The sequence below is a fragment of the Staurois parvus genome, unplaced genomic scaffold (assembly GCF_062004578.1).
Source record: "Staurois parvus isolate SC_StPar_1 unplaced genomic scaffold, SC_StPar_1.0 ptg000669l, whole genome shotgun sequence".
NCBI lineage: Eukaryota > Metazoa > Chordata > Amphibia > Anura > Ranidae > Staurois > Staurois parvus.
In genome coordinates, this window is record NW_028318465.1 from 421,618 (window position 1) to 434,964 (window position 13,347).

The following is a 13,347-nucleotide window of genomic DNA, read 5'->3' on the forward strand; positions in this document are numbered from 1 at the left end:
GTTATTTCAGGATATTACTTATGCAGTCTTCCCTGCCAGTCTAACCCACAAAGAGAAATGGAAAGAGTTGATTGGACAATATTAAGTTGTGTGCATCCAAAAGTAACGAATGGAATAAAATCAATTTCAAATTCATTAGTTGTGTTTTGATTTGGAGATTCTGATGCATCCACCTCCATTAAACCCAAACACAATAAATAGGAATCATTTTATTTCACTTTTATACCTTACTTATTACAATACACAATGTTTCCATTTTATATGTAATGTATTTTTTATCATAATGAAAAATGTTAATGAAAGAAGAATTGGCTGATTATATTATCTGAGGGTCAAAGACTACTGCGCCAATCTCACCTGAATAAAACAAAAGGATCTAAATTAATTCAGATCATTCTTTTTGGCGTTACATTCTTTCAGATGCTTCAAACATTAACAAAAGGTCCAAACTATTGCATTGTGTCATCTGAATAAACTGAATGAATACAAATGTATTAGCTGTTTTCATTATATTTTATTTTGGATTTATTGAAATTTATTATTGTGATTCAGAGATTCGGATACATTTGAATCTCCGAAAAATGAAAATTTAATCTGAATTTTGATTAGTAATCAAATGAATCGCACATGTCTACATGGTAGCGGTGAAAAAATTTCCATCAGGTATCATTTTTACTGCATATGCATGCCTTTACCCCATTCATATGGGTGAATAATACTCATGGTAGCTTTCAGATATCATTAAAAAAACAGCTCAACAATAGGAATGAATAGGGGCCGCAGCTGCATGTGGAACAAGAAGAGGACCCAGCAAGGGCATTTTTATTGCAAAGGCTGTACATCACTGAGCAGGGACACACATCACCAGAACAGGAAGGAAGGTAATTATTTTACAGGTCAGGCTATACTCAGAGGTGGGAGGATTAATTAAAGTGACAGTAAAGGCAATTAAAAAAAAAATAAATAAATAACAAACATGACAAACTTACCTGCTCTGTGCAATAGTTTTGAACAGAGCAACCCCGATCCTCTTCTTCTTGGGTCCCCTCGCTGATGCTCCTGGCTCCTCCCTCCTGCCAAGTTCCCCAGAGCAAACAGCTTGCTGTGGGGGCACCCAAACATGCTCGCTCCCTAGCAGCTACTCTGCATTTCCATTCACACACAGATCCGTGGGTCGGGCCCGGCCCCTTTCTCTCCTCATTGTCTTACTGGCTGTGATTGACAGCAGCAGGAGCCAATGGCAGCTGCTGTCTCAGCAATGAGAAGAGAGACTCCCTGGAGAGCCAAGGCTCTCGTGCACATCACTGGGTTGGGATTGGGCTTAGGTAAGTATTGGTGGAGCTAGGGGCCTGCTGCTCACAAAAGGTGTTTTACCTTCATCCACAGAATGCATGAACGTAAAAAAAAAATTGAGCTTTTACAACCACATTAAATGACAACTGTACAAAATGAGCACTGACTCACAAATTGGATCTGCAGATTTTTTTTCATAGTTTGACACAAACTCATTAAAAATTTAGCCACAGCCAAAAATTCAAACATATATGATACTTTTGGTGCAGAAACAGCACCAAGGAAAAGAGCATCTACCCTTAGTAACCAAACTGAATAAATAACAAGCTTTCTATCTGTAAATTTGTAATACTTTATATTTGTTAACCATTTTTCTGATTGCTATCTTAATGTCTCTGTTTCGTAAACTGTAAATGATTGGGTTCAGCATAGGAATTACTATGGTATAACACACAGAAATGACTTTATCATTGTCCAGCATGTAATCTGATGGGGGTCTGAGGTATGTGAACATCACAGTTCCATAGAAAATAGACAGACATGTCAGGTGAGACGCACAAGTGGAGAAAGCTTTACTTCTCCCCCTTGCAGACTGTATTCTTAGTATAGTCACAAGAATATTGATATAGGAGAATAAAATGGTTGACAAGCAGATGACAGATGCAAAGCCACCAAAAAGAAAAATCACAACCTCATTGAGATATGTATCAGAACATGTGAGTTTAATAATGGGCAGAATATCACAGTAGAAATGATCAATAATGTTGTCTTTCAAATAGTTCAACCTAAGTGTAAAACAAGCTTGAATGCATACATTAATATACCCAGCACTGTAGGCAGCAGCCACCAGATATTTACATATACTCTTAGACATGGTCATTATATACTGCAAGGGTTGACATATAGCTACAAACCGATCATAAGCCATTACTGCCAGTAAATAACTCTCTGTTGTAGCTGAACCCCCATATAATACAAATTGTATGGCACAATCAATGACAGATATAGATTTGATTTTTCTATTAATATCTGCTAAGGTGTTTGGTGTAATAACAGAAGTATAAAAAAGATCAAGCATTGCAAGCTGGCTTACAAAGAAATACATAGGTGTATGGAGGGCAGGGTCCATCCAAATAGTCACAATGATTCCTGTATTTCCGACAATAGAACTGATATAGATGAACAGGAAAACTAGGAACAGAGGAACATTTAGGTTCAGGTTGTCAGTGAGTCCTCGGAGAATTAACTCACTGCTAAATGTATACATGCTGCAGTTTTTCCATACTGTGCCCTGGAAGGAAAAATAAAACTAAGCATGAATATTTTTATACTGCACATTTTCCAGAAGCAGGTTATTAATATATCATGAAAAAGTAGAGCTGATTAAACAAGATGGCTCCAAAAATGTATAAACAGCCGTGCCAACAAGCAAGAGGCCACCCATTTGCCTGCACATTAGTGTAACACCCTGCCTTAATACTGCTTGCAGGATGTTAAATGGACACAAGATGGCAGTGTCCTGTAGCCCAGTTATTCAGACTCTGTTTAAAAGCTTTGAAATATTCGTAGGTTGATTGCAGGACTTCCTTATTTGACAGCAAGCTAACAAACTATATTTCTCAGAGGAGCTGGCGGATAGGCGGAGGCTAATAACTGCAGAAGCTCGGGAACCCCAGGACAGGAAGTGGATAGAGAGAGCTGACAAACAGTTGTAAAGGGAAGACCATGCAGGACACTGGAGGTCCAAGCTGGGCCAGACTGCAGAGAGTGGAAAGGAGAGGAGAAATCGTTGACACCGCTGACAAGTCTGGCAGATCGCCCTGTGAGCAGGCGGGCTGGAGTGCTGCTGTTCAAGATGATCTCTGAAGGAGGAACCACAAGGAAACAGGGGTCCCATCCACAGAGATGCCATCAGCCACCTGACTGAGGCCACAGATTGGGTGAGAGAATTCCATACTCAAACCAATTAAGTTGCACATGACATAGTACATAGTTAGGCTGGCTGAAAAAAGACAAAAGTCAATCCAGTTCAACCATTAAAAAAAAAAGTTATAATTCTATACCTACAGTTGATCCAGAGGAAGGCAAAAAAAACAGCAAAGCATGATCCAGTTTGCTCCTGCAGGGAAAAAAATTCCTTCCTGATCCCCCAAAAGGCAATTGGATATTCCCTGGATCAACTTTACCTATAAATGTTAGTATCCAGTTATATTCTGTGTATCTAAGAAATAATCCAGTCCTTTTTTAAAGCAATCCACTGAGCTGTCCAGAACCAACTCTTGAGGGAGTCTATTCCACATTTTCACAGCTCTTACTGTGAAGAAACCTTTCCGTGTTTAGATACATTACATTTATTTTCCTCCAGACGTAAAGAGTGCCCCCTTGTCCTCTGCGATGACCTCAGGGTGAATAGCTCTACACCAAGTTCACTATATGAACCACTGATGTATTTATACATGTTGATCATATCCCCCCTTAATCTCCTCTTCTCAAGAGAGAATAAATTCAGTACCTCTAATCTTTCCTCATAGCTGATCTCCTCCATGCCTCTTATCAGTTTGGTTGCCCTTCTCTGTACTTTCTCCAGTTCCCCAATGTTCTTTTTGTGAATTAGTGCCCAAAACTGAACTGCATATTCCAGATGAGGTGTTACTAATGATTTGTACAGCTGTAATATGATATCTCTCTCTCTGGAGTCTATACCTCTTTTAATACAAGAAAGGATTTTGCTCGCTTTAGAAACCGCAGCTTGTGATGTACCAGAACCCCCAGATCCTTCTCCACCATTGATTCCCCCAGTTGTACCCCCCCTAGTATGAATGATGCATGCATATTATTAGCCCCCAAGTGCATAACCTTACATTTATCAACATTAAACCTCATTTGCCACATAGTTGCCCAATTAAACAGTGCATTGAGGTCAGCTTGTAAGTTGGAGACATCCTGTAAGGACGTTATTCTACTGCACAGCTTGGTGTCATCTGCAAACACTGAAATTGTATTTTTAATCCCAGAACCTATATCGTTTATAAATATATTAAAAAGTAAGAGTCCCTACACTGATCCTTGGGGTACACCACTGACAACCCTAGACCATTCAGAGTATGAATCATTAACCACTAATCTTTGAATACAATCTTTTAGCCAGTTTTTTATCCATTTACACACGGATTTTTTCAAGGCTGTAGACTTTACCTTACACATTAGCTGTGTGTGGGGAACTGTGTCAAATGCTTTTGCAAAATCAAAGTATACCACGTCCACCGCAACCCCTCTGTCCAAGGTTTTACTCACCGACTCATAAAAAGAAATCATAAAAAGAAAAAGACATTACCATCTAGTTACTTTCTACCCAGCTAGACTACTATTGTTTCTCAAGTTACATGTGTTAAGGCCCAAGTTGTTCCAGCATATCCAATAACAAGGGTCTATCTGCCCTCTGCAGGCCCAGTGTCTCTGATTGACCATTTCTACATCCCTAACATATAAATGTCTTATGCTTTTCTGCATCTACACCCCCTTATCTTCTGATCCCCACCTTTTTATTTTTTCTCTTACGCTTTTTTGCTACTGATCAGACTCGTGATCCCCTCCATTATTTCTCATGATTAAACGTTCAACCTAAATATCTACTTGAATCTTGCATATCAATGAGCGAAATTACCAAACTTTTCATTTCAGTGAACATATTGAACTTCTTCAACAGTTTATCTTAACAGAAAGAAAAAGATAGTTGTCTTATTTCAGTATCAGCAGTATATGAAAATGATGTCACTGACATAAAAAGACAAAGCATGTTCCTAGTACATCAGTGGGGTTATTGTACAGCACCATCTTTTGTGTAAATAGCAGAGATACAAAAAAGAGAGCTCATCCAGTAATACGCATGGAATTCATGACTTGGATATAAGGAAAATAAAGGAGAAGAAAAAAATGAATGTTGGACTCCTCAGAATCTTCAATGCATCCTCCACTACTAAGTTTTAGTGGACAGAGTGTGACTACCACAAACCTATTCATACCTAGTCAGATTTGCTTAGATGGCAACATTTATGAATTTATGATCTATGGGCCCCGGGTCCCCTCTGTTTTTAGGGGTTTTATCAATCTTTTGGTTATATTTTGTAACCTGTTCAAAATAGTCAAAATACGGTCTTAAAAACATCTAAACAGATTTTACTACTAAAACAGCCAAGAAGCACCTGACATACGATCAAACTGAGTGCTGCTTACCTGCATTTCTATTGATCAGTTTACTGAATGTGAATGTTCTGCAGTATATTGTATATGTTACAATGACTTTTTAATATTTTAAATATGAAGAATATACAGTATGTATTTTTATTAACTGAATAAATACATTTTTTTGACTTATATAACTCTAAGAGTAAAACTGCAATTCTTTCACACAGTGCATCCACAATCATAGCATTTAATTGTCTCATTTTTCTAAAACCTTCGGCTTAACGCATATGAGGCCTAAAGGAATATTTTCTCAATGGTTTATTTCCCTTCTGTTATTCTATTTACAGATATTTTTTTTTTACCAAAATCAGTACCCAAGAGTTTATATTCCTTTAGGGCATATTACCATGCTGTGTCATACCCCAAGGATGATGATTGATGATGGTAGTTACAGAAAACAGAATCTAAATCAATATAAAAATCATTTTGCAATATCAAATAAAGTATTACACAAAGTCAGTTAAAAGATCTAACCCTTTTTTCTAAAACAGTAAGTTTCCATGAGCAATACTAATTGTAATTATTTTCCTTTTCTTCCATAGTGCCAACCATAACTGACAGCAAAGGTCTCAATGTGGAACATTTAAGACTTTTCTGTTCCATAGATACTTAGAAACTAATGCTACTGCAGCAGTCAAGGAGACACTGTGAAATATTTTGTAAGAAACCGGTATGCTTTGCCTCTCAACATTCTAAAAATTAAACTTTTTAAACTGGTAATGAAATATCTGTGAACTTTGTACAACAACCTATTCAATTTAAAAGGGAAATGAAAGACAAAATGTTTGTGTTCATAGATAAAAAATGAATGTGATCACATAAATGTTCTCAGCTTCATAAAAAAATGGGATAGAGACTGCGGAGGGGGTGTCAGCAGGAGGCAGAGAAATCCAGTAGTAATATGCTGATCTTCCCAGTGAAGAGCTGTGTAGGAGGGCGTCAGCACAAGTCTTGGCCATTGGAGGACAGGTAGCCTGTGCTCCCAGCACAGCCAGAAAACTGACCACACTGAGATGGATATGCTTCTAGCTTAGCATGGTCAATTTGAAATAGGAAAGCAAGGGGACTGGCAGGATCACCAGGTATTTCACACAAAGTAAGAAATTCAAAGAGGAAGGATATTTTTTTGTAACACAAGTACATAGTAAAACAGACCCATATCAGGAATATGAAATGTTGGGGTAACAAACACTTTAAACCCCAAACCAAAAAAAGTAATTTATTGCAGCTTACCAATCATCAGATGTTGTGGCTGCATTAGTTTTTTATGTTAAAGGTATTTTCCCTCTGTTATCACCTGGTGATCTGGCCAGTCACACATCTCCTGTATTAGGGTGCCGACACTCTGGATGAATGAGCAACAGAGACATCTTTGGACAGCAGCAATGTCAGTCTGGGGAAAAGGTAGTGTTAGATGTACTAGCAGATTTTGATACACTAAACAAACTGAAGACAAGCTCCAGCTCACACTTTATATCAAGTTACAGCAGTTTTGTTTCCTTTTGGGATAAAGGTTTTACATAAATAAAAGCTGATCATTATAAGCACCCCTGTCAGTGTTAAATGGTTTGCTCAGGTCTCTAACTGCTACATCTGCAGGACTGCTTGTTCCTTTGAAGACTTACTGACTAGATCACCAGGAAGCCTTAAAAAGAAAACTAAAACAGCCACCACATCTAATGCTTCCTTTTGGAATAAAGGTTTTACATACATAAATAAAATCAGATCCTTGTATGAACCCCTGTCTGTGTTAAATTAGTTGTCTCATCCCTCTACTAGCTAGATCACCAGGTGAAATAAAAGGAAGAAAGCCAAAAAAAATGTAGCCACCACGTCTAAGAAGTAGTAAGCTATAGTATTGGGCTTTATACTAAATTAAGCCCACTTTAGAATTTGCACCACCACTTTACGGGGAATTTACGTACATTTTGATATTGCAAAAAACAAGATGCAAGCTTTCAAAACACATTCATAAAAATTGAATGCAGCGTTCACACAACATCCACTGAAGGTGAATATTCTTGGTGCATGTGTTTTAAAGTGGTTGGAAAACCCTGAAATGCAAAATGAACAAAGCATATCTTTCTATAGTATGTACTTTCCTGTATTCAAAGCACCAAGTGTGATATCTGTCTCCTTTTTTATTTCTCTGCCATCTGAACAAGTTACTTTTAAACGTCTATAGCAGCACCAAGCAATCCTGGGAGATGTTCCCCTCCAGCACACAGCAGATGATTGACAGCCCCAGCTGTCCATGTTTCCCTATAAGGCTTCATGTACACGAGCCTATTCAGAGTTTAGGAGCTGCCGCGTTTAGGTGAGGTTAAACCTCCCTCTCCTGAACGCAGAAGAATCACGGTCGGCCTACCACGTGAAAAATACAAAACGCGGCAAAAGCACAGTACCGTGGTTGCCGCGTTTAGTTGGGGTTTTGCCGAGTTTTCCATTTTTCCCACGGTTGGTGGTCAAAACATTCCTATCCTGAACTTGATTCTTCTGCGTTCAGAAGAGGGAGGTTTAGCCTCACCTAAACGCAGCAGCTCCAAAACTCTGCTAAAAGCCTATGTGTACATAAACACATAGGCTTTTATGGAGTTGAGTTTAGGAGCTTTGGCAAAAAAATGTCAAAAGCTCCTAAATTTGAGTTTAGGAGCTTCTCGTGTACATGAAACCTAAGACTGTGTAGGGGGTGTCCTTTAATCCCTCCTGTCCTCTCTGCAGTGTGCAGTGTGTGAAATTAGCTCCCTGCCCCCTGCCTTTGGAAGTTCAGAAATGCTGTGTAAATTGTGTGCTTTAGGAGGCTGTACAGATCAGAGAGCATCAGATAAACAGGTCCAACATATGTGGACTGATTTGTTTCTTCCCTGTGGATCACTTGAGACACTTCAGTTGATATATGTAAATTACAGTGGTTGATTCGCCTGCAGTGAATGTTTCGTGAATGTCAAATCAAAACATATCCTGAGATTCTCCAAAAAAACACAAAGTGTTACAATCATGTGTTAAATTCAGAACAAACATGAAAGTTCTGTGTTTTAAAGGAAATCTCAGATGATACAATCATAACATATGATATAAATCTCGTGTTTGCTTCACAAATATATAAAAATACTAAAGAAGTCCTGTGTTCCAAATGAAGCACCAATCCAAATATATATTATGAATCCCATGTGCGCTTCACAAAGTATTAGAAAATCAAATACACAAAGTAAATTTGCTGTTGTCTAGTGTAACAAGCCCCGCCCATTATCTAGACAGAGGCACACATACAGTGGGGCAAAAAAGTATTTAGTCAGCCTCCAATTGTGCAGGTTCTCCCACTTAAAAAGATGAGAGAGGCCTGTAATTGGCATCATAGGTAGACCTCAACTATGAGAGACAAAATGAGAAAAAAAATCCAGACAATCACATTGGCTGATTTGGAAAGAATTTATTTGCAAATTATGGTGGAAAATAAGTATTTGGTCACCTACAAACAAGCAAGATTTCTGGCTCTCACAGACCTGTACCTTCTTCTTTAAGAGGCTCCTCTGTCCTGCACTCATTACCTGTATCAATGGCACCTGTTTGAACTTGTTATCAGTATAAAAGACACCTGTCCACAACCTCAAACAGTCACACTCCAAACTCCACTATGGTGAAGACTAAAGAGCTGTTGAAGGACACCAGAAACAAAATTGTAGACCTGCACCAGGCTGGGAAGACTGAATCTGCAATAGGCAAGCAGCTTGGTGTGAACAAATCAACTGTGGGATCAATAATTAGAAAATGGAAGACATACAAGACCACTGATAATCTCCCTCGATCTGGGGCTCCACGCAAGATCTCACCCCGTGGGGTCAAAATGATCACAAGAACGGTGAGCAAAAATCCCAGGACCACACGGGGGGACCTAGTGAATGACCTGCAGAGAGCTGGGACCAACGTAACAAAGGCTATCATCAGTAACACACTACACCGACAGGGACTCAGATCCTGCAGTGCAAGACGAGTCCCCCTGCTTAAGCCAGTACATGTCCGGGCCCGTCTGAAGTTTGCTAGAGAGCATTTTGATGATCCAGAAGAGGACTGAGAGAATGTCATATGGTCAGATGAAACCAAAATAGAATTGTTTGGTAGAAACTCATCATGTTTGGAGGAGAGAGAATGCTGAGTTGCATCCAGAGAACACCATACCTACTGTGAAGCATGGGGGTGGCAACATCATGCTTTGGGGCTGTTTCTCCACAAAGGGACCAGGACGACTGATCCATGTACAGGACAGAATGAATGGGGCCATGTATCGTGAGATTTTGAGTGCAAACCTCCTTCCATCAGCAAGGGCATTGAAGGTGAAACGTGGCTGGGTCTTCCAACTTGACAATGATCCCAAACATACCGCCCGGGCAATGAAGGAGTGGCTTCGTAAGAAGCATTTCAAGGTCCTGGAGTGGCCTAGCCAGTCTCCAGATTTCAACCCCATAGAAAACCTTTGGAGGGAGTTGAAAGTCTGTGTTGCCCAGCGACAGCCCCAAAACATCACTGCTCTAGAGGAGATCTGCATGGAAGAATGGGCCAACATACCAGCAACAGTGTGTGCCAACCTTGTGAAGACTTACAGGAAACGTTTGACCTCTGTCATTGCCAACAAAGGATATATAACAAAGTATTGAGATTTCCACCATAATTTGCAAATAAATTCTTTCCAAATCAGCCAATGTGATTGTCTGGATTTTTTTTCTCATTTTGTCTCTCATAGTTGAAGTCTACCTATGATGCCAATTACAGGCGTCTCTCATCTTTTTAAGTGGGAGAACTTGCACAATTGGTGGCTGACTAAATACTTTTTTGCCCCACTGTATATATATATTGGCTACATCTTTTCTGTAAATATTTTTATTGCACCCTTTTGACCTTTTAGTAATAAATCTTACTTTCTGAAAGTGTTGAACTGTTTCTAAAGCTCTTTAATGCAAACTAAGAACCCCTGCCTCTGAAGAGCGCTACCGTGTGTGTTTTAAACTTCGGTATATCTCTGCCTGCGGGGACAGTGGTATACCGACGCTTATGCAAATATCATAGTGTTATTGCTGATATTGCCGAGTTTCCTCTTTCTCTGTACAAAAAGGAGGTGGTGGCAGTGTGAAGGGTTAATTGGGTAACCTCACCCAGTAACAATCGCTCCCAGGCTGCAAGTACACAGATTGTGGTCCATTAGCTGGAAAATCTTTGTGCAGGGTGTAGCTGGGCATGGCATTGTTACGCACTTGACAGCGCGGTTTTAGATTTCTAGTTCTTCGGTCACAAGTTTGGTGAGAAGGGCTGGGGTCTGACACTGCGATCGTTGAAAATGAGCTGTTGAAAATGTGTAAATACATGGTCAATTCTGCATAAACTATTATGAGGATTCGAGTAGAACTTGAAGTCGCGCTCAGTCGAGTGAGAGCGCATGCGTTCCTCCTGCACTAAGTTGTAAGAAGGGGCCGCCCAAAAGCATAGCACCTATCTAGAGCAGAATCTAAGGTAACATTCAAATCCCCCAAAAGAAGAAGAAGGCCCTTGGAGTGTCGGGAAATGATGGTACAAAGATGTGAGAATAATTTGTGCTGAAAGAAATTGGGAGCATAATAAGAAACAAAAGTGACCTTCTAATCCCAGATGGTGCCCTGCAGGAGCAAGCACCTGTCCGTAGGGTCTGCTACATTCCGAGCACAGGTAAAAAGGAGATTGTATTTGAAGGCTATTAGAACACCCCGTCATTTCTCAGAAGTTGAGGCTGTGCAGAATGTGGGATAATGAGGGGATAGATACCGTGGGGCAGAGGACTTGGAAAACCTGGTTTCCTGCAAGCATACCACATCAATTTGTTGAGATTTGAGGTGATGAAAAACTTTAGGCCACTTCTGAGGCAAATTAAAGCCTTGGATATTGTGTGAATATACTTTCAGAGGGGGTGAAGCCATGGTGAGACCAGCGTATTCCATTCAGCAGTAAAAATTGGTATTATAAAACAGAATCGTGATAAAAAAAAGTTCAAGTACATGAATAAGGTAGGCAATAAGTCATGCAGAACAACCACACAACCAACAAAAATACAATGTCAATAAATCTATGATAGCCCATCAATCTAACAATAAATGCCGAAATGTCTTGGAACCATCCCATTGTCTGTTGAGTAAGTGCATCTTATCCAACAATGTATATTGAATACGTTTTATGGGCATCACCATATCAACTCTCTGCAAAACAGGGGACAAAGGCACTACTGGTGACAATGAAGGGCAATGGCCCATAGGGTAGAGACACAGATAGTGTGAATTAGCCTCATTATGTTGGCAGGGATCCCAGAAATGGAAGCACCCAATAAGCAAATTTGCAACAATCCACCAAAGCAGAGGCCACCTCAGATCAAGGAAAGACCAGGGCAATCCCAAAACATATGCACAAGGGTACCAGCAAAGCCGCAATCCCTAAAACAGAAGTACGACGTTCCTGGAAACATGATATGTAGTCTAGAGGGGGTATAATACCTCGGACAACAATTTCCACTCCCAAGGATGGTCGGTCCATGGCGTCCCAAAACTCTGCAGAAACCAAGAACAGAGAAGCCAGAAAAAATGAGAAGGCAGGGAAAAAAAAGAGAAAGGAAACACAGAGAGTATGTACAATGGCTTAGCTATATCACACCTATGGTGTAATGCATCCTACACTCAAAGGATAAAAGTTGGGGGTGGCTCTACCACCGAACACATGGCTGCAAATGAATACATCAAAAACATAGGCCCCCAGGGGGCAAGGAGGTAACAAACATAACATAACAAGGTACCCACATTAGTAAATATATGAGTCCCCAGGAAGTGGGTCCTACCAAAGGAGACTCCCTCCTGGAAGCCCAGCCAAGCTAGGGGTCCAGCCCCCTCCAGGGAGATGACTACAGGCTGCTACAGAACCCAATACCACAGCCCAGATGGTCTTCGGCCCCATCACGGCCATCACCCTAGCACCGAACAAGGGCCCACTGAAGTCAACTGCCCCCCAGAGCCCAAAGGAGTCATCGGCCCGTTCCACGAACATGAACCCAGCCACTTGCCGAGACCCATGGCATTCAACAGTGGCAAAAAGTCACAGACTGCAAGACCGAACTCCAATGGGGCCGGCCAGGCAGGGCTCAGTCACATAACATCATCAGTATTGGGGATGCCTAGAAGGCCAAACTCAGGGCCCCGTCAAAAGGATGCAGCGGTGAAACATGACGAAGGAAGTCCTGGATACAACTTCATCCCGGTGAAGAACAGGTTGGACTCCATCGTAGAGGGGTCCGAAGAAGCCCCCTCTTCCAGTTGGATGCCTTCTCCCAGAGGTGAGGCGGCCACGCTTGAGATCCAGATGAATGCGCCAGACTCTGCGCAGCGCCTCCCAGCAGGATAAGATGCATGGATTCTAGGAGAGAGTGGGCTTCAACAGTGGGCGGGGTGAAGGGCTTCAACTGGCAGCGCTTCTGCAACGTGATCTGGGAAAGTTCAGAGAAGAGCTTATAACGATGCCCCTGGAAGCTGAGGTCTAAGTTGTTCCTGGCTGCCAAGAGAATGGTTTTCTTAGTGCGGTAATAGGTGAATTTGATAATAATGCCCTTCCGGCTGTTTGGGACCCAATGCACAGTGTATGGTCAAATTCAAGACAGTCAATGGGAATGGCGGGGGTCAGCTCCTGAAACAGGGCAGTAGCGGTTGAGGTGAGATCTGTGACGGATTCCGGAATACCCCGTAAGCGTAAGTTGCCACGGTGGGAGCGGTTCTTGGTATCTTCAAGCCGGAGCAGCACGTCCACCAA

The 13,347-nt window shown here is 41.0% G+C and overlaps 1 protein-coding gene across 1 annotated transcript; it reads right to left on the minus strand.

The window, feature by feature from the left end:
- Positions 1-1,624: 1,624 nt before the first annotated feature.
- Positions 1,625-12,087, minus strand: LOC149447799 (olfactory receptor 5B21-like). Its single transcript, XM_089652022.1, has 2 exons — positions 11,971-12,087; positions 1,625-2,584 (listed from the first exon to the last, which is right to left on the minus strand). Exons 1-2 carry the CDS (start codon positions 12,085-12,087, stop codon positions 1,625-1,627), a joined length of 1,077 nt encoding a protein of 358 aa, XP_089508148.1.
- Between the last annotated feature and the right edge of the window lie 1,260 nt (positions 12,088-13,347).